The following is a 22,030-nucleotide window of genomic DNA, read 5'->3' as shown; positions in this document are numbered from 1 at the left end:
CATCACAGAAGCCAGTCTTCAGCCAATTCGATTCACTCCACGTGATATCAAGAAACGGCTGAGTGCACTGGATACAGCAAAGGCTATGGGCCCCGACAACGTCCCGGCTGTAGTGCTGAAGTCTTGTGCTCCAGAACTAGCTGCGCCTCTAGCCAAGTTGCTCCAGTACAGCTACAACACTGGCATCTACCCGACAATGTGGAAAATTGCCTTCGTATGTCCTGTCCACAAAAAGCAGGACGAATCCAATCCGGCCAATTACCGCCCCATCAGTCTACTCTCAATCATCAGCAAAGTGATGGAAGGTGTCGTCGACAGTGCTATCAAGCGGCACTTACTCACCAATAACCTGCTCACCGATGCTCAGTTTGGGTTCCGCCAGGACCACTCGGCTCCAGACCTCATTACAGCCTTGGTCCAAACATGGACAAAAGAGCTGAATTCCAGAGGTGAGGTGAGAGTGACTGCCCTTGACATCAAGGCAGCATTTGACCGAGTGTGGCACCAAGGAGCCCGAGTAAAATTGAAGTCAATGGGAATCGGGGAAAACTCTCCAGTGGCTAGAGTCATACCCAGCACAAAGGAAGATGGTAGTGGTTGTTGGAGGCCAATCATCTCAGCCCCAGGACATTGCTGCGGGAGTTCCTCAGGGCAGTGTCCTAGGCCCAATCATCTTCAGCTGCTTCATCAATGACCTTCCCTCCATCATAGGGTCAGAAATGGGGTGTTCGCTGATGATTGCACCATGTTCAGTTCCATTCGCAACCCCTCAGATAGTGAAGCAGTCCGAGCCCGCATGCAGCAAGACCTGGACAACATCCAGGCTTAGGCTAATATTCGTGCCAGACAAGTGCCAGGCAATGACCATCTCCAACAAGAGAGAGTCTAACCACCTCCCCTTGACATTTAATGGCATTACCATCACCGAATCTCCCATCATCAACATCCTGGGGGTCACCATTGATCAGAAACTTAACTGGACCGGCCATATAAATACTGTGGCTACAAGAGCAGGTCAGAGGCTGGGTATTCTGCGGTGAGTGACTCACCTCCTGACTCCCCAAAGCCTTTCCACCATCTACAAGGCACAAGTCAGGAGTGTGATGGAATTCTCTCCACTTGCTTGGATGAGTGCAGCTCCAACAACACTCCAGAAGCTCGACACCATCCAGGACAAAGCAGCCCGTTTGATTGGCACCCCATCCACTACCCTAAACATTCACTCCCTTCACCACTGGCGCACAGTGGCTGCAGTGTGTGCCATCCACAGGATGCACTGCAGCAACTCGCCAAGGCTTCTTCGACAGCACCTCCCAAACCCGCGACCTCTACCACCTAGAAGGACAAGAGCAGCAGGCACATGGGAACAACAATACCTGCACGTTCCCCTCCAAGTCACACATCATCCCGACTTGGAAATATATCGCCGTTCCTTCATCATCGCTGGGCCAAAACCCTGGAACTCCCTTCCTAACAGCACTGTGGGAGAATCTTCACCACACGGACTGCAGCGGTTCAAGAAGGCGGCTCACCACCACCTTCTCGAGGGCAATTAGGGATGGGCAATAAATGCCGGCCTCGCCAGCGACGCCCACATCCCATGAACGAATTTAAAAAATTTGTAAAATTCCAATGTGTCCATTAGGTGGTGCATGAGAGCTGCTTTTCCTCAATAACTGCAAAGTAAATTGCAGACTGTGACTGATCTATCATAGATACACAAGGGTAGCGTTTCCTCTTTGGGCGCAACCGGGAAATTGCGCTGGTTCGGTCACGGTTCAAGTTTCTGATAAAATTCATTTGCATAATCGCAAGTGGAAAATCTTCTGTGACCCAGCGTAATAGAAGGAAATCCATTATTCCATTAAAAAGTATTCCTTAATGTTTTCGAGTGGTAACCTGGTGAGGTTTTATTAACACAGCTGGAAATGGGTTTATCGCCAAAAATTAGCTTTTTTTTTAATAAAGGTGTCCAGTCCTCCACCTGTGAGTAACCTGGTTTAAATTCATTGAAAATGATTTTTTAAAAAACTATACTGAACCACTTAATGGTGTACATTAGTCAGTTTCTTAGGAAATTAAATATCTTTTGATCTGAAACAACTTTTAAAACCTGCCGACCGGTGCCTGTGCTCCTAAGAGAGTGAGCGGAATTTGAAGACCCTTCCCGAACCAGCGCAATCGACGGAAACTCGCGATTTCCACCTGGGGGGGGGCGTGGCCAGTTTTGTGGGCGGGGCCTGATCCGGGCGAATTGAATCTTAAATCAGCGTAAAAGATCGCGGAAAACACGAAAGTAAGTGGTTTTGGGTATAACGCACTTAAATTTAAAATCCCCCGATCTTTTGCACTAGTTCGGCCGGATTGAACTGATTATAACTAACGGAAACAAGTGGAAATTCCACCCTGCAATATTTACCTGGTGATTTGCTTTGGTAACTTTTTTTTAAAATTTGCTTTTCTTTCTTTCTCCCAGTGCAAAGGAACACTCACTACATGATGATCTTTGATGCCTTTATTATTGTGATTTGTTTGTCATCGCTAATTCTCTGCACCCGATCTGTAATAAATGGAATAAGGCTGCAACATGTATGTATTGTGCAGAATAAGGGTGATTTTATTTTTAAAATTCCTGCGGATAAAGCTGACTCATTAGTAACTGCTGCTCCTCCCGACTTTCTAGGAATTTGTTTGCCTTTTCGTGCTCCACTACAATAAAAGTGTGACTTGGTCCGAGCGAATGGAGTTTGTGAACGGCTGGTATATCTTGATCATCATTAGTGACTTGCTAACGATCACTGGATCAGTCCTAAAAATGGAAATCGAAGCCAAGGTACGGGGAAGAGAACAGGATTCCTGTTTAACACTTTTTGGACTGTGTAGTGGTTGAATGTGGGACAATCCGTGCAGTTACTGCGTCTTAATCTGATGCTACGTTTAATGAATGGTGTCTCAATCTATTTGCAGAAGCCTTGCTTGTCAAAAATGCAGCAATTGTCCATTGCTTTCCGGTTGAGAGGAACTTATGGGCCCCGATTGTAACCCTCGCCACCCCTTCCTGCCCTGCGGGAATGGTGCACGGGAGGGGTTAAAATTTAAAAATTCTAACCCTCTGCTCCAACCCGCCTTCCTGGCCGTTTAGTACTGCCCCCCAAATCAGACCATCGACGAGGCTCCTGCTAATGGCCAGGCGGGGGGGACTTAGTTAACGTCCACATCAGCACCGCCGCGCTGAATTGACTGAACGTCGGGCGGAGTCCCGCGCTGTCGGCTGCCCAGCAACAGGTCCAAGCCGGGAGGCGCCGGCTTACAAAGAGCCGGCATGGGCTCGATGGGCCGAATGGCCTCCTGTGCTGTAACTATTCTATGGCTGGCCAAGGTAAATGTTAACGATCTGCTCCTTTTTAGAACTCCTTGTAGGTGAGGAGAAGCAGGGGTCCTTCCTTCTCTCAGGCCCATCGGAGTCCTTGGATCTTCCCACCACCCTCCCCCCACCCCGATCTTGCTGGAATCCCCGATCTCTTGCAAAGCCCTCCTTCCACCGAGTGCCGGAGACCGGGAGTCCACATGGGCCCCCGGCTGCGACCTCCTGCCACTAAATTCCTGCTCCCACCTGCTGGCCAGGCTGTTGATCCAGCCTGGGGTCGGGCAGGAATCAGTTAAGATCGGCAGGGCCTCCATGTCCCCAGCCTCGCGGGGTTTCACCGTCCCAACCCTCTCCGTTAATATCAAAGCCATTGCGCGGGTGAGCTGTCCCTTGAAGTGTAACTCAGCTTGTTGAAGTGGAGTATGTCTACTTCACTTTGAATCATACAGCACAGACGGAGGCCATTCGGCCCATCGTGCCTGTGCCGGCTCTTTGAAGGCGCTATCCAATTAGTCCCACTCCCCCTGCTCTTTCTAAATTTTCTATGTTTCCCCAAAGCCCTGCAAATTTTTCCTTTTCAAGTATTTATCCAATTTCCTTTTGAAAATTACTATTGAACCTGCTTCCACCACCCTGTCAGGCGGTACGTTCCAGATCATCAAAACTCTGTTTTAAAAAAAAATCCACTTTTTTTCCCCCCCACCCCCCCACCCCCTTCTCGGTTCTTTTGCCAATCACCTTAAATCTGTAGCCTCAGGTTACCGACCCCCCTGCAATTGGAAACCGTTTCTCCTTATTTATTTTATCCAAACCCGTCATAATTTTGAACCCGTCTATTAAATCTCCCCCACCTCAGAATAGCATTCCTTACTGCCCATTGTGCTGTTTCTCCCCCCACTTCCCCATTTCATACACCAGCCATCCTGTGGCTTCTCTGAATGAGATGCTAATTGGTGCTGAACGCCTATATCAATGGCAGCAATGTAAAAGTGTAATCTGCTCTGCAGATACATCAAATTGTACCATTCGTTCAACTCCAATGTCCTGGTATTCTTGTGATTGATGTCTGAGTTACTTAAAAGTACAACAGTGCCAAAGCTTCCTCTATAGTTGCATGAGATCGAACTTTGAAGGAAAGAAAGAAAGACTTACATTTATAGAGCGCTTTTCACGACTTCGGGACGTCTCAAAGCACCTTACAACCAATTTTTGAAGTGTAGTCACTGTTGTAATGTAGGAAACGCAGCAGCTAATTTGCGCACAGCAAGATCCCACAAACAGCAATGTGATAATGACCAGATAAACTGTTCTAGTGATGTTGGTTGAGGGATAAATATTGACCAGGACACCGGGGAGAACTCCCCAGCTCTTCTTCGAAATAGTGCCATGGTTTCCTTTCTTACAGAGTCTTTCATCTTACGACGTTTGCAGCATATTATTGGGAACGTCCACCTTGCTTGTTTGGGTTGGAGTCATCCGATACTTGGGCTTTTTTGAAAAGTACAACGTAAGAATTGCAGAAGACCTCTGATATATTTTGGCTTTCTTTTACGTCACTTTGAACATCTCCCGTTTTTAGTAGTAGTTTTTGACATTTTTTTTTCTTTTTTTGTCGAAGGTTCTTATTTTAACGCTTCGAGCAGCCTTCCCTAACGTCATCCGATTTTGCTGCTGTGCGTCTATGATTTACCTGGGCTACTGCTTCTGCGGTTGGATCGTGCTGGGACCTTATCATCAAAAGGTGCGCAATTTTGGAAATTCAACAGATCCAGCTTCTAATGCGGTATTTGGAGAAGCTACTTTTTTTTTTAAAAAAAAGAGCATGTGTGTTTTTAGTCTTTGAAAAATACACTGATGGATTTTGTTCATGTTCAGAAGCAAATCTCTCTCGCTTGTCGTGTGGCCGACAGAATTGTTTAGTTTTTTCTAAGGTTACAACAATCCGACCTCAACATACTGAGACTAATTGTGAGTCTGCGTATCTTGTCTTTCTCTCTCTCTCTCACCAGTTTCGGTCTTTGAACGTGGTCTCAGAGTGCCTCTTCTCTTTGATCAACGGCGACGATATGTTTGCGACGTTTGCAGCAATGCAGGACAAAAGCTATGTCGTCTGGCTGTTCAGCAGGGTCTACCTGTTCACCTTCATCAGTCTCTTCATTTACATGGTGCTGAGTCTATTCATTGCCGTCATCACTGACACTTATGAAACTATTAAGGTAAAAGAGTCGTACTGCTGTTAGATGTTCTCGGTGGCTAGAACCAACTATATGGGACTTGGTCATGGTTAGTTTGCTTTTCTGCTGAAATGAGAGACCTTTAAATGCATCAGTGGAAACCTTTGAGTGTATTTGGATGTTTTTAGGCTGCATGAAGCTGAACTGTTGCATGCTGGTGTACGGTAGTGTAGTGGTTATGTTACTGGACTAATAATCCAGAGAACGTGAGTTCAAATCCCCACCATGATAGTTTGAGAATTATGAATTCAGTTTAAAATAAATAAATCTGGAAACAAAAGTCTGGTATCAGTAAAAGTACCATGAAGCTGTCGGATTGTCGTGTTAAAAACCCAACTGGTTCACTAATGTCCCTTTTTTAGGGAAGGAAACTTGCCGTCCTTACCCAGTCTGGGCCTATACGTGACTCCAGTCCCACACCAACGTGGTTGACTCTTAACTGCCCTCTGAAGTGGCCCAGCCAGTCACTCAGTCGTATCAAACCAGGGCAGCTATGGATTGGCAATAAATGCCAGAAACGTTCACATCCCAAAAATGAATGAAAAAATGTCTTGTTTAGACCACTCTCCGGATGCAGGGACTGACTGGCCATTGTCACAACTGTAACAATGAAAGATCTGAATGGAAAACCATAAGAGTATTGGTGCTTGTGTTTCAGTGAAATGCCTTGGGGCATCGCCTGATGTTCAAGGTGTTATGGGGACGGTGGAAAATTGGTAGAGCCGAGACCTTTTCTGAAGCTGAATTTGTTGCAAGTTTTCCCCACATCCCCTTTCTTTCTATAAACGTTGGTAAAAGTTGTGACTCTGACACTTTATTACGTGTTGCAGTTGATGACCGCATTTTACTTTTTCTAAAGCGTTCTTTTGGCTTTGTGACAGCACAAGGCCCACCAATACATGAAGGTGTAAAATAATAGCATATTATCCCATGACTTGATGTGATACCAGCACTTTTGGTTATGTGGAGGGGGGGCGATTGACTTTTTGCGAGAGTGTACACACCAAAGTCAGGGGTTTTTTTTTTTCTTCCCCCCCCCCCCCCCCAAGCATCTTCCATCCTGAATATTTAATAAAATGACCTGAGGAACGACTTAGAAGCTGGAAAAGTTTGGGGTTCTGATCGCATTGGAGAACCGTTCAAGTTTGACTCTTGTGGTTTAGAACAAGAGTCACAATGCTGGAACACATACAATCTAGATATCGGTTCTGTAAGCTAATTTAGGCCAGCTGAACCACATTCCTCCTCCTTTTGGTTGCCAAAACTTGAGTTCATCCAAAACTCTGCTGCCCGTATCCTAATTGACACCAATCCCGTTCACCCATCACCCCTGTGCTCGCTGACCTAAGAACATAAGAATAAGAAATAGGAGCAGGAGTAGGCCAGTCGGCCCCTCGAGCCTGCTCCGCCATTTAATAAGATCATGGCTGATCTGATCCTAACCTCAAATCTAAATTCATGTCCAATTTCCTGCCCGCTCCCCGTAACCCCTAATTCCCTTTACTTCTAGGAAACTGTCTATTTCTGTTTTAAATTTATTTAATGATGTAGCTTCCACAGCTTCATGGGGCAGCAAATTCCACAGACCTACCACCCTCTGAGTGAAGAAGTTTCCCCTCATCTCAGTTTTGAAGGATTATGCCCCCTAGTTCTAGTTTCACCCATCCTTGGGAACATCCTCACCGCATCCACCCGATCAAGCCCCTTCACAATCTTATATATTTCAATAAGATCGCCTCTCATTCTTCTGAACTCCAATGAGTAGAGTCCCAATCTACTCAACCTCTCCTCATATGTCCGCCCCCTCATCCCCGGGATTAACCGAGTGAACCTTCTTTGTACTGCCTCGAGAGCAAGTATGTCTTTTCTTAAGTATGGAGACCAAAACTGTACGCAGTATTCCAGGTGCGGTCTCACCAATACCTTATATAACTGCAGCAATACCTCCCTGTTTTTATATTCTATCCCCCGAGCAATAAAAGCCAACATTCCGTTGGCCTTCTTGATCACCTGCTGCACCTGCATACTAACTTTTTGATTTTCTTGCACTAGGACCCCCAGATCCCTTTGTACTGCAGTACTTTCCAGTCTCTTGCCATCAAGAAAATAACTTGCTCTCTGGTTTTTCCTGCCAAAGCGCATAACCTCACATTTTCCAATATTGTATTTCATCTGCCAAATCTCCGCCCACTCACCCAGCCTGTCTATATCCCCTTGTAGGTTTTTTATGTCCTCCTCACTCTCTACTTTCCCTCCCATCTTTGTATCATCTGCAAACTTCGATATGTTGCACTCGGTCCCCTCCTCCAAATCGTTAATATAGATTGTAAAGAGTTGGGGACCCAGCACCGATCCCTGCGGAACACCACTGGCTACTGGTTGCCAGTCCGAGAATGAACCATTTATCCCAACTCTCTGCTTCCTGTTCGATAACCAATCCTCCACCCATGCCAGAATATTACCCCCAATCCAGTGATTCTTTATCTTGAGCAATAATCTTTTATGTGGCACCTTGTCGAATGCCTTCTGGAAGTCTAAATACACTACGTCCACTGGTTCCCCTCTATCCACCCTGTACGTTATGCCCTCAAAGAACTCAAGACCTACGTTGGCTCCAGGTCCAGCAACGCCTTTTTAAAAAAAAAAAAAAATTCTCATCCTTGTGTTTTCAAACCCCTCCACGGCCTCACCCCTCCCTATCTCTGTAACCTCCTCCAGCCCTACAACCCTCCGAGATCTCTGCGCTCCTCCAATTCTAGCCTCTTGCGCATCCCCGATTTTCATCACTCCACTATTGGTGGCCGTGCCTTTAGCTACCTAGGACCTAAGCGCTAGAATTCCCTCCATAAACCTCTCCGCCTCTCTCTCCCTCTCTCTCCTCCTTTTAAGACGCTCCTTAAAACCTACCTCTTTTGACCGAGCTTTTGGTCACCTGTCCTAATATCTCCTTATGTGGTTCGGTGTCAAATTTTGTTTAATAATTGCTCCTGTGATGTGCCTTGGGAAGTTTTACTATATTAAAAGTGCTATATAAATGCAAGTTGTTGCCAGACTAATTGGATTATGGACAGGATGTCTTAAGAAAAACCTCTTTCATTTGTCTTCTGGATTGAAGAGACCATCAATTTTGTCCATCAACGAGTGTAATAAATTGTTCTAATGACCCTGAGACAGAACAGTACTTACTATTGTGTTCTTTCCTTCAGCTTTACCAGCAGAATGGCTTTCCTGAGACTGACTTGCATGCTTTTATGGCAGAGTGTAAAGATTTGCCAGATTCTGGCAGGTACAGAGTAGATGAGGAGATGCCTATATCTCTCTCCTGCTGCTGTAGCAGGTGAGTATTTGAAAGACAGGCAACCCTGTCACAACCCTACCACGTTAATGCTAAACCTTTATAAAACACTGGTTAGGCCTCAGCTGGAGTATTGGGGCCAATTCTGGGCACCACACTTTAGGAAGGCCTTAGTGAGGGTGCAGAAGAGATTTACTAGAATGGTACCAAGGAGGGAGGACTTCAGTTACATGGAGAAGCTGGGGTTGTTCTCCTTTAGAACAGAGAAGGTTAAGGGGAGATTTAATAGCGGTGTTCAAAATCTTGAAGGGTTTTGATAGAGTAAATAAAGAGAAACTGTTTCCAGTGGCAGAAGGGTCAGTAACCAGAGGACACAGATTTAAGGTAATTGGCAAAAGAACCAGAGGCGAGATGAGGAGAAATTCTTTTATGCAGCGAGTTGTTATGATCTGGAATGCACCTCCTGAAGGGGTTTTGGAAGCAGATTCAATAATAACTTTCGAAAGGGAGTTAGATAAATACTTGAAGAGGGAAAATTTGCAGGGCTATGGGGGAAAGAGCAGGGGAGTGGGACTAATTGAATAGCTCCAAAGAGCTGGCACAGGCAAAATGGGCCAAATGGCCGCCTTCTGTACGGTCTCATTCTATGATTTTTAAGAACCCACCTCAGATGACTTTTTTTTGAGGGGGGGGTGGGGATGGGGGTAGGGCGGCGGTGGTGGTGGTGGGGGAAGGGTAGGGAGGGGGCGGGGGAGAAGAGAGGGGGAGAGGAAAGTGAAACCTTAATTAACCCTTTCAGGGAAATGATAAACTGAGTTCGTTGGAGACCCTTGAGCTGTTGCTCAAACCATTTATTCAGGCACGGAAGTTTAAAGCCTGTACTTCAAACAACATTGTGGGGGGTAGGTTGAGGGTTGGTCCTAGAAATACAATTGTGGGATGTGGGAGGGGTCCTAGAAATATAATTGGGGGGGGGGGGTGGAGAACGCTCACTGCACACTATTCACGTGGTCCCAGGGCCAGCCTTCCTGAAGATGTGCTATCGCTCCGTCTGACCCTAGCCAGCACCAGGCCCGAGGGAAGGCTAGAGGAGGGGTCTCCTCGGGGTGAATCACCGGCCACAAGTGTGCAGGAGCTTGGGGCAGGGGGGCATAAGACGTGTCACGGGTGCCAGCTCTCGGCGGAGGGTCTCATCACAACATTAGCTGCGGTGCAGACCTGGAGGGCCCAGACTATCGGAGACGGCTGATGGGCATCTACCAGGAGTTTCTAGTGCTGCCTGGGCGCAATGGGAGTCCAGCTCCAACTTGTGTCAAGGCTTCGCGCAGAGCACGGAGACCATTCCATCCAGCAAGGAGCGAGTGGTCAGCTGCATGACCATTAACAAGTGATGCCCACCATGATGGGGCCTCTGCTCACAGCTCTGACAGCGTCCATGGCAGCTCACAAAACAGCTGCTATCTTGGCTCGGGGGGCCAGCGTCGACAGAGGCTTTCAGAGAGTTGCATCTGTTCTCGTGCAGAGCCGTACGAGTACTGAGGCGCAGTCCCAGGAGAGCGGCCATTGCTCCATGGGAGAGGCACCTCCTGTCCTCTCTCTCAGGGCGACAGCATGCCCGCTCCCCCTGCCACCCACTCCACCAGTGCCCTCGTTAGTGCCACACTACCTACACTCATTATAATTTATCTCCTTTTAAAAACCTGGCCGTTTAAGTATTTTACATTTTACACATGACCTTTCTAGTAAACTTTGATGTCTTAAAAATGGCACCTTGCCATTAAAGAATGCACCTGTGCGGGCACTGTTTCAGGGTAATTGCAAGGGTAATTTTCCCGAGCGCACACTGAAACCTTGCCTGCTGCCGGTGCGTATATCGGAAAGTCACAAGCCCGTTGCCAGTAATTCACTGATGTGCGAAGGCGTTGGGCGAGGCTGGCCACCACTGGGAGAGCTGGGATGAATTTAGGACTGTCGGTATTGTTGTGCTGAAAACCTGCAGAACCACTTTTCCGAGTTGACTGGCAGTATGGCTTTGACAGCACTCTGCACTGCACATATTGTTGTATCACAACCTGTTCCCACCCCCTGTGTTTATAAGACTTGCGTGATTGGTAAATAATTTGACTGCAAGCGCTCCCTCTCGTGGGTAAACGCTGAATGTCGTCTCTCCAGAGCATGTCGACAGCACATTTGGAATGTAAGTACCATTGCGTTTTACTTTATCGCTCAAGATTGTTTCCTTGTTTCATAGGTCTGACAAAATGGAGAGTGGCCCATATAACTGAGTGGATTGGGATGGTGGGGGAAAACACCCTGGTTCTTGTTCGTTCGTTCCCACTTGGATGAGAGCTGAATTGTTTGTGTGCTGCAAGGACACATGGTGACTGAATATTCTGCTTAGAAGGAATCATACGCTGACTAGGATAAATACCAATTTCTGCTGAGTTACATTATATTTAACATAAGAGGTCTGAGACTGTGGATAAGATTGTCTAATGGTACAGATTTAGGCCTAATGTAGGTGCTGAGATTGTCATAATAACTTCCTTTTTCTAGGCCCTGTGTCACAACCATCAAGCCAGCGTGCCATTAAGACTTGGACGTTGTTGTGACTCTTCTGGCCTAAATTTGTACGTTGTGGTCTTTTTAAAGCGGATTTTTCCATTGGGAAGCTCAATGGGAAATTCAAGCTTGCCTCTGGGCTGAATGTAATCACGTCGCAGAGCTATATTTACAGTGATCATTAGGCCCTTTCATGAGAACTATAGCAATGAGTTCTTAAGGCATCGTGAGCTGTTGACTCTGTGGCAAAATCTTCCAGTTGGTTTCAGTAACTTGTCCGCGCCTGAAATGTAATCTCAAACCGGATTTGAAAACCTCGACTCGCTGGCAGTGAGGCAAGATAAAGGTAAAATACAGTGAAACACAGGAAATTAAAAGCGCTGGAGGCCCACGGGTGTCGAGAGGAGAGGCAGGTTAACGTTGGGTGGAGACCCTCCGTTAACCAGCTTCTGGTTTTACTTGCGTCTGCACTTCCATGTTCTCATTTTCTTGGTTGTACATTTGATTCATGTGTGGAAGCCTGGGTTTTCTGATGGGCATTATTTTAATGCCAGTTTAAATGGGTTACCGTTTTGGGCATTCAAAAATAATGCCGATTGGAGGGGAGGGGGGGGGGGATAAAACTCAGGCCAGCGTGTCTGAATGGCAGTTCCACGTGACGTTGAGATCCGAAATGTAGTGCCTGAATTGGCAAAAGTGAACTGAGCTGCAGCCTGCATTAGACTTTTAATAGGTTAACAATTTAGATTAACAAAATTTAATATAGGCTCGATATATCTTATTTGTAAATGAGGAATGTTGCAACTATGAAGAGGCTTATTTATTCTGGAAGTGAAATAAATTGGGTAACCTGGTCTCCGTAGTGTCCTCCTATGCTCATTATATAACTTTTTTTTTCAATTTTAGAGAGATTTCAAAGAGGGGCCATTCAAAATACTTTCCATGTCCCATCTTGTTATCCCTCCAGATGTGACTAGTATGTGGAACTCGTATGAAACATAGAAAATAGGAGCAGGAGTAGGCCATTCAGTATGATCATGGCTGATCCTCTATCTCAATACCATATTCCCGCTCTCTCCCCAGACCCCTTGATGCCTTTTGTGTCTAGAAATCTATCTAGCTCCTTCTTAAATATATTCAGTGACTTGGCCTCCACAGCCTTCTGGTAGAGAATTCCACAGGTTCACCACCCTCTGAGTGTAGAAATTTCTCCTCATCTCAGTCCTAAATGTCCTACCCCGTATCCTGAGACTGTGACCCCTCGTTCTGGACATCCCCAGCCAGGGGAAACATCCTCCCTGCATCCAGTCTGTCGAGCCCTGTCAGAATTTTATATGTTTCAATGAGATCCCCTCTCATCTAAACTCGAGTGAATACAGGCCGAGTCGACCCAATCTCTCCTCATATGACAGTCCTGCCATCCCAGGAATCAGTCTGGTGAACTTTCGCTGCAGTACCTCTGTGGCAAGTATATCCTTTCTTAGGTAAGGTATGAGTTGTGGAAATCATGCTAGTGCTCCTAACACCAATCTGTGTTCCTCCAACTCGGGACTCTTGTCCACCACCACCCCCCCCCCCCCCCTCATCCCACCGATGGTGGCCGTGCCTTCAGCTGTCTAGGCCTTAAGCTCTGGAATTCCCTCCCTAAACCCCTCAACCTCTCCTCCTTTTAAGACGCTCCTTTAAAACCTACGTCTTTGACTAGCCTTTGACCTAGTACGTGCAGCTGTTCCTTGTTAGTAGTATCATTGCATCAAAGACACCCTTCCATTCACACACAAATATGTAGATGCTGATTTATTTCTTTTTTTTAGATCTGCCACGAAATTAATACATTAAATTCCACTGGTTAAGATTCCATGAAGTAGTAGAAGGTGAGTTGCTGCAGCAACCTCTCCTGGGGAGAAACGGGTGTGAACAGGATGATTCCATGGCAAGTTAGGACTATCTGCTAATACTTGTAATGAGAATCTCAATATCACATTTTAATGCTAAATAAGACATCTTATTTCAGTATAAAGTACATTGGAAAGTTTTGATGTGTAGATAATATTGAGCAGCCAAGGTATTGTAATCATATAATTTAAGAGAAAAAACTTATTTATAACACTCCTTTTGCGACCTCAGGACATCATCCCACAGCACTTTACAGCCAATAAAGTATTTTTGAAGTGTAGTCATGTAGGAAACACGGCAGCCAATTTGCACAGGACAAGGTCCCACAAACAGCAATGAGATAAGTGACTAGATAATCTGTTTTAGTGATGGTTGAGGATAAATATTGGCCTGGACTCCCCTGCTAGTCTTCGAAATAGGGCCATGAGATTGTTCACATTCACCTAAGAGGGCAGATGGGATCTCTGTTCAACATCTCATCTGAAAGACAGCACCTCCAACAGTGCAGCACTCCCTCAGAGTGTTAGCCTAGATTTTGTGCTCAAGTCTCTGAAGTGGGACTTGAACCCACAACCTTCTGGCTTAAGAGGCGAGAATGCTACCCGCTGAGTCACGGCTGCATTGTAGGGCAATAGTTAGCTAAGAAACTTCTTTCTCCAAGACCAATCTCCTAGGATGAAGTGAGATCTGATGGTGCAGTCTGCTCCGTAACTTACAGTGGGGAGATGGCTGTGGAAAATGCTTATTTATTCATCTAAAGAGTATAAAGGCTACGAGGAAAACTGACCTAATTTTACGATTAGTAAGTTAGGCCTTATTCGAATTCTTTAATGAGACAACTAACTTAGTGCTTATAGTTGGAATTTAAGATAAAGGCAAAGAGTGTGGAATTATTGGCAAACTAGCAACCTCCAAATGTTTAGACAATCGTGAGCAGAAGTGCACAATAAATATATTCCCCTCTCAGTGCCCCCTCACTCAATTCAGAAAACCCTTAAATTATTCAATTGGTTTAATAATTGTTATATTTAACAAAATATTCTTTAAAAAGAAAGTTTCTTTTGTATCAGAATAGTTACTTCCCAAACTACACTACATGCCTTCATGATGCAATATTACATTTACATTGTGCAGGTTGTGATCGAATTCACACCCTAACCCTAATGCATTGTACTATCCACTGAATCATATTAATCAGCTATTTTAGCTTTGCAACAATGTCCATCAACAAATTGACCATTTTTTTTCTATTTACAGCATGTTAAAGAAATTTCCTGTGTGTCTCTCCTTTTATCATGTCCTTTGGGACATCCTGAGTATCCACAATCTGAGTTACTATTAAAGAGCAGTTAGTGTTGACTCATAGGCAGATATGACCATCAGTTTGCAGACACTAAGATTCCTCAAACACATCGGAAACTCGGAAATGTAGTAAACAGTGAGGTGGATAGTAACAGACTTCAGGAGGACATGGACAGACTGGTGAAATGGGCAGACACATGGCAGATGAAATTTAATGCAGAGAAGTGTGAAGTGATACATTTTGGTAGGAAGAATGAGGAGAGGCAATATAAACAAAATGTAACAATTTTAAAGGGGGTGCAGGAACAGAGGGACCTGGGGGTGCACATACACAAATCTTTGAAGGTGGCAGGATAAGTTGAGAAGGCTTTTTTAAATAAAACATATGGGATCCTGGGCTTTATTAATAGATGTATAAAGTACAAACGTTATGCTAAACCTTTATAAAACACTGGTTAGGCCTTAGCTGGAGTATTGTGTTCAGTTCTGGGCACCACACTTTTTAGGAAGGATGTCAAGGCTTAGAGAGGGTGCAGAAGAAATTTACTAGAATGGTACCAGGGATGAGGGACTTCAGTTATGTGGAAACACTGGAGAAGTTGGGGCTGTTCTCCTTTGGACAGAGAAGGTTAAGGGGAGATTTGACAGAGGTGTTCAAAATCATGAATAGTTTTGACAGAGTAAATAAGGCAGAAGGGTCGGTAACTAAAGGACACAGATTTAAGGTGATCAGCAACAGAGCCACAGGCAACATCCGTTGTTCAAAAAGGAGAAAGAGGAAGACCGAGTAATTATAGGCCAGTCAGTCTAACCTTGGTGATGGGCAAATTATTGGAATCAATTCTGAGGGACAGCACAAATCGTCATTTAGAAAGGCACAGGTTAATCAAGGACAGTCAGCATGGATTTGTTAATGGAAGGTCGTGTCTGACTAACTTGATTGAATTTTTTGAGGAGGGACGATGAGGGTAATGCATTTGATGCAGTCTATATGGATTTTAGCAAGGCTTTAGACAAGGTCGCACATGGCAGACTGGTCAAAAAAGTAAAAGCCCACGGGACTCGAGGGAAAGTGGCTAGTTGGATCCAAAAATGGCTCAGTAACTAGAAGCAAAGGATAATGGTTGACAGGTGTTTTTGCGACTGGAAGGCTGTTTCCAGTGGGGTTCCACAAGGCTCAGTCCCTTGTTTTTTTTATGTATTAATGATTTGGACTTGAATCTGGGGGGTTGATCAAGACATTTGCAGGTGATACAAAAATTGGCTGTGCTGTTGATAGTGGGGAGGAAAGCTGTAGACTGCAGGAAGATATCAATGGACTGGTCAAGTGGGCAGAAAAGTGGCAAATGGAATTCAATCCGGAGAAGTGTGAGGTAATGCTTTTGGGGAGGGCAGACAAGGCAAGGGAGGATACTGGGAGGTGTAGAGGAACAGAGGGACCTTGGAGTGCATGTCCACAGATCCCTGAAGGTAGCAGGACAGGTAGATAAGGTGGTTAAGAAGGCATACACGGGATACTTTCCTTTATTAGCCGAGGCATAGAATACAAGAGCAGAGAGGTTATGCTATAAAACATTGGTTAGGCCACAGCTTGAGTACTGTGTACAGTTCTGGTCACCACATTACAGGGAAGATGTGATTGCACTAGAGAGGATACAGAGGAGATTTACGAGGATGTTGCCAGGGCTGGAGAATTTTAGCTATGAGAAAAGATCGCATAGGCTGGGGTTTTCTTTGGAACAACGGAGGCTGAGGGGAGATTTAATTGAGGTACATAAACTTATGACTGGACTAGATAGAGTGGATAGGACGGACCTTTAGCAGAGGGGTCAGTGACCAGGGGGCATAGATTTAAAGCAATTGGTAGAAGGATTAGAGGGGAGCTGAAGAGAATTTTTTTCACCTGGAGGGTGGTGGGGTCTGGCACTCACTGCCTGAAAGGGTAATAGAGGGGCAGAAACCCTCAACTCATTTTTAAAAAGTACTTGGATGTGCACTTGAAGTGCAGTAACCCACTGGACTATGGACCAAGTGCTGGAAAGTGGGATTAAGCTGGATAGCTCTCTTTCGGCTGACACTGACATGATGGGCCAAATGGCCTCCTTCTATGCCGTAACTTTCTATGACTCTATAACATGAGGAAACCTTTTTTTTAATGCAGCAATGATCTGGAATGCACTGTCTGAAAGGGTGGTGGAAGCAGATTCAATAGTAACTCTCAAAAGGGAATTGGATAAATCCTTGAAGCGGGGGGATAAAAATTACAGGGCTATGGGGAAAGAGCAGGGGAATGGGACTAATTGGATAGCACTTTGAAAGAGCCGGCACAGGTACGATGGGCCGAATGGCCTCCTCCTGTGCTGTACCTACTATGATACATGAGCTAAATGCCCAGTTAACCTGGTTTAGTGTGATGTGGATTGAGGGATGAATATTGGCCAGGATAACCGGAGAACTCCCCTGCTCATCAAATAGTGCCATGGTCCATACAAGCAGGTGACATCGCTTAACAGTGTAACCCTCCCTCCATACTGCAGTGAAGTGCAGGCCTCGATTATGTGCTCAAGTCTTGTAGTTGGGACTTGAAACTATAACTGTATGATTCAGTGGAGAATAACTCCATATGTACACATTCCTGATCTGACCTAAGGCAGGCCTACCTCTCAACTGTCCCTGCGCACAGAATGAATCTACTGTAACCACTAGTTTAAATAAAATATGATGATTTCTCACTTTTTTTTTACTTATGTTGTCACTTGTACATTGCAACTGAGAGAATATGATCCTATCACATGCTTCAGCAGTCACTTCCTGTTTTTTAAAGTTCAGTTCTGTCAACTTTTTTTGGGAAGTTTTTGTTTTGAAAAAAAAAAGCCAACCTCCTCCCTTTTTAGTACTATTAATAATTATAGAACATGTGCCATGAGCTGATTGGTTTTTGGATGGTTAGGAACACCATGACTGATTTGCTAAATGTTTAATAAACCGACTCGGGCACGAGCCAAAGACTACGGAATGTATTTTAAAATGGAATCCTGAACAAAGTATTGTAACAAGTTTTCAGATTCTAAAATGGTTGCTTTTCATCCTTGTAGTTTAAATTTTGATGCGGTTTTTGTAGATGACCGTCCTGTTAATCAGCAATGCATCTTTGCATTTGTTACATCAGATGCACTTGTTTGACCAATTGCCTGAATCTCTCTTTCTCTCTGTGCTAAGATTTGTTTAATCAAATTCAACTGTAAAGAAGTTACATTTTGCAACTGTTAAGATGCTTCACCAGTCTGGTATAAAGCCCCACTGGTGGTGAAAGCTACCTGAGCTAACATGACCTTTTCTACTGGTTTTAACGTTTCTATCAAGGCTGTGTCATCTTTTTTGAAGTAGTTTTTTTTTTGTGTGCAGGAAGTCTAGTGAAGTAACTTTGTGTCAATGACACCTCAATCACTAACTTCCTGGAGCCCTGGAGAAATGCAGCTCGAAGAAAGGAACTGAATGCTTTCTTTTGCTGATGGGTGTAAAGGGCAGCCAGGGAATTATTAACCTCTCAGCCGTTAATCCCAAGTTTGTTGCTTAGCTTTATAGTGTTTACGATGAGGGGGCCTAGCATTCAGGGTGTGGAGAAAGAGTGCAGCGCAAGCTACATTTAAATGCAGAGTTGAAGCAAGTAAGGGCATTTAGGAAGTGATTCTTATCTGCTCCATGTTAAAGCTCTTTAGAGGGTTAGTTGTTGACCAAAGTTTTCAATTACTAGCCACACGAGTGAAGCGTTTTCCAATAAATGGCAGCCTACCTAAGGCACGTTGTCCATGCTCATAAATGATTATCACAGTTTAGCAAGAATTTAGATTTGAGGTTAGGATCAGATCAGCCATGATCTTATTGAATGGCGGAGCAGGCTCAAAGGGCCGATTGGCCTACTCCTGCTCCTATTTCTTATGTTCTTAAACAAGTCTATCGACCAAGCTGAGACATTTGGTAATTCAAATGTGCTGTTCGGAAAAGTGCATAAAACCAGAAAGACACCATTTACGGACATGCAGGTCACCATGGAGAAGGTACTGTTGAGGAGGAGGAGGGTGATCTTTGGCATAGCGATCTAATTGGCCCCAGCCCAATCCACACTCTGAGGCAGGCCTGGGAAAATATTAGACTTTTTTGACCTGGAAAAGGAGGCTGGAATGATGGGAAGAAAACAAAAAGTAACGTTTAATAATCTGACCAGGCTAAGTTATCAGCAAGAAAAGGCTGTACCCAAACTGCTTGGCTTTGACTGTCATGAGGGGGGACAATAGGTAGTTATCAAGTAAGTGTTTCCCTTGTATCTGATGTGTACCATGCCTTAACTGGTATGAAATTTAACCTGTTGTATTAGCTGGAAAACATTCTATTCCTAATGATTACCTTTTATGTATGGTATAATTACACATGACTAATACTTTTGACCGTGAAATGAGATTAGTGGTAGCCTGCCTTTCTCATTCCACAGATGAACCTGGGCCATTTGGTGTACAGATGACTAATACATCACATGCTGCAACAGAATCCCTTGTAGCAGTACACCTACAGAGTCCGCTATCTCTCTAGAAGTTAAGTGCTAGCCCATGCACACTCGCTCACTGGAGGATGCCGCACTTGTACTTGCTAAAGGATCAGGGACCAGTCACAAACACACTGGGTCTTGAACAGAAGGACTGTTAGGTACAGAGGTGTGGGGCTAGTCTCAAGGTGAGTGTTGGAGCACCAGAATGATACCCACGAGCTCTTGACTACCCAAATGTTGACAGCCTAAAGAATGGACAGATACTTATTCAGAAGGAATATCTACACTGCGCAGACATAATGAGGAAGTTGCACTACAGTGCAGCATGGGGCAAATGACCCATGTGCTGGTTGGATTACGAAGCATTGACACGGGGACCAAGAAACATGGGGGCATCAAGTCAAGATGCTTTGTCTGAAGCTGTGCTGACATGAGGGCTACTCTTAAAGAAATCCTGCAGTCTGGGCTCGATAGTCAACTATTCTGATCAACCATTCTTCAACCAGATGATCTGAGCAGCTGCTCGCTAACAGAGGCCTACGTGAGGGGCATCAGAGGTGAAACATTAGAACCTGTGCCAGCAACTTGTCCCTGCTACTCGAGCTCACGTAACTTTGGTTGCCTTATCTGAAGTTGGTAATCTGTCCATGTTTACTGAGCATTTGTCACCTAATTAATCCACCATCAGGAAATCATAAAATGATACAGAACAGGAGGCCATTCAGCCCATTGTGCCTGTGCCGGCTCTTTGAATGAGCTATCTAATTACTCCCACTCTGCTGCTCTTTCCCCATAGTCCTGCAAATTTTTTCCCTTCAAGTGTTTATCCAATTCCCTTTTGAAAGTTATTATTGAATCTGCTTCCACTGCCCTTTCAGGCAGTGCATTCCAGATCATCACAACTCGCTGCTGATATCCCCACTCTTTCCCTCAAAACAAAGTGAAAGTTCCCAATTGGATAAGCCATATTTCTGCTCCCATAGGATTGGCAGCAACACGTGATTATCATGAAATACTCAAACCAAACACTTGTAGCACTCATCTATGAGATAACTTTAAATTGACAATCTTGCCTTCGTCCACTTTACTAATTTTTGGACCATCGACGATGGGTTCTGGTAATGGATGCAGCTGGGTCAACAGGACAAAGACAATATTAAAAAGAAATTATATTCTAAATTGTAAATGCACTGCAGGTCTGTCAGCAAGAGCTGTGACATTATGCTAAACCAAAAAAAAATTGCACTGAAAATATTTGAAAGGGAAAATTTGCAGGGCTATGGGGAGGTGGAGTGGGACTAATTGAATAGCTCTTTCAAAGAGCCAGCACAGGCATGATGGGCCAAATGGCCTCCTTCAGTGCTATATCATTCTATGAAAACAGGAATAAAGTAATTTGAGATGCCATTTGTTTAAACACAGATATTGCTCTGTGCCAGTGTAAGTGAAGGCTCTGCACCTGAAACACTTTTTTCAGATGGGAATAGATGTGATACGAATTTCCAGGATTTTCGGTTTTGATGTAGGACACGGCTGTTTGTGGAATATGGTGTGTGAAAATTGGTTGCTATTTTCCCTTGTGTTACAACAGTGACTACAATTCAAAAGTTCATCATTGGTTCTGAAGCACTCTGGGACGTCTTGAGGTCACGAAAGGCTCTATATAAATGCAAATTCTTTCTTTTTAGAATCTTTCAGTAGATCCGCCTTTTTTACAAGACACTTCAGTCCACGGAGACAAAAAAAATCTCCCATTTAAGGAGCAGCAACATAGGTCTTCTGAAATCGCAAGGGGTGCCAATCAGAATGTAATTATTATTGTGAAATGTTTCACCTCGTGTGGTTTTCCTTGGATAAATATTCTCGAGTGAAATCTTGATGTCTCTTGAAACCTGTTGTCACTGCTTTAACTGACTGTGACAATAAAACTATACTTTGTACTGAACCTTTGTACTGCTGAACTATATACAGAGGTGTAGTTGTACAGAGTGCAGTCAAATCTCCAACGTACGAGTCACCTCAACACTTACACTGGCACAGAGCAATATGTGTGTTTAAACAAATAGCATCTCAAATTACTTTATTCCTGTTTTCATAGAATGATATAGCACTGAAGGAGGCCATTTGGCCCATCATGCCTGTGCTGGCTCTTTTGAAAGAGCTATCCAATTAGTCCTACTCCACCTGCCCTTTCCCCGTAGCCCTGCAAATTTTCCCTTTTCAAGTATTTTCAGTGCAGTTTTCTTTTTGGTTTAGCATAATATCACAGCTCTTGCGTGCTGTGATGAAATTTGTATAAATTAAATCCAACTCGACATGAATTTTAGGAAAGTTATGGAATTAACCCAGGTGGGGAACAAATAATAACTGCACAACAGGTTGTAGGTTCAAGCCTCCCTTCAAGAGACTTGAGCATATAATTCAGGCTGACACCCCCAGTGCAGCACTGAGGGAGTGTTTCACCGTCGGAGGTGCTGTCTTTCAGATGTGATGTTAGACCGAGGCCCTCTCTGCCTTCTGGTAGTACTGTGTACTCAGTATCTGGAATCATAATTGGCCAATATAAGGAGTATAATGGAGCATGGTTTGAAATAGCACTAAAATTCATGTTATGTGCATAAGGTGTGTGACATACACACAGATGTTGAAGTCTGCATCATAGTAATTTCTCAATTTTATTAAGCAGCAATAGAAGAGTACAGTAGTTTAGCGACGAGTATCCTGATTTCAAATCAGCAGCAGGTCTCCCATTTTTCAACAGCTAACAAGATATATTTAAAATATTTTTGTTCTGATAATTGCATTATATTCAGCGGTCCTATAAGTGTACT

At 44.5% G+C, this 22,030-nt stretch overlaps 2 protein-coding genes across 3 annotated transcripts in view; both read left to right on the top strand.

Moving 5' to 3' along the window:
• LOC137325097 (mucolipin-3-like) overlaps positions 1 to 12,312 on the top strand; it is a 39,550-nt gene extending 27,238 nt beyond the window's left edge. Inside the window, exons 8-14 of one of the 2 annotated variants that reach the window (XM_067989812.1) lie at positions 2,477 to 2,589; positions 2,684 to 2,833; positions 4,773 to 4,874; positions 4,986 to 5,108; positions 5,377 to 5,583; positions 8,808 to 8,938; positions 11,148 to 12,312. In XM_067989812.1, the coding sequence (XP_067845913.1) occupies positions 2,477 to 2,589; positions 2,684 to 2,833; positions 4,773 to 4,874; positions 4,986 to 5,108; positions 5,377 to 5,583; positions 8,808 to 8,938; positions 11,148 to 11,181 (860 nt within the window). In that variant the 3' untranslated portion in view covers positions 11,182 to 12,312. Of the gene's footprint in view, positions 1 to 2,476; positions 2,590 to 2,683; positions 2,834 to 4,772; positions 4,875 to 4,985; positions 5,109 to 5,376; positions 5,584 to 8,807; positions 8,943 to 11,147 lie in introns of those variants that run through there. The other variant, XM_067989813.1, reaches the window with a different exon arrangement.
• Positions 11,068 to 22,030, top strand: part of LOC137325098 (mucolipin-2-like) — a 102,628-nt gene continuing 91,665 nt past the window's right edge. Inside the window, exon 1 of the mRNA XM_067989815.1 lies at positions 11,068 to 11,093. Coding sequence (XP_067845916.1) covers positions 11,092 to 11,093 — 2 coding nt within the window. The 5' untranslated portion in view covers positions 11,068 to 11,091. The remainder of the gene's footprint in view (positions 11,094 to 22,030) is intronic.

Source organism: Heptranchias perlo, chromosome 9 (assembly GCF_035084215.1).
Source record: "Heptranchias perlo isolate sHepPer1 chromosome 9, sHepPer1.hap1, whole genome shotgun sequence".
Taxonomy (NCBI): Eukaryota; Metazoa; Chordata; class Chondrichthyes; order Hexanchiformes; family Hexanchidae; genus Heptranchias; species Heptranchias perlo.
The sequence above is the reverse complement of the archived record's forward strand: the minus strand, read 5'-3'. Positions and strand labels throughout refer to the sequence as shown.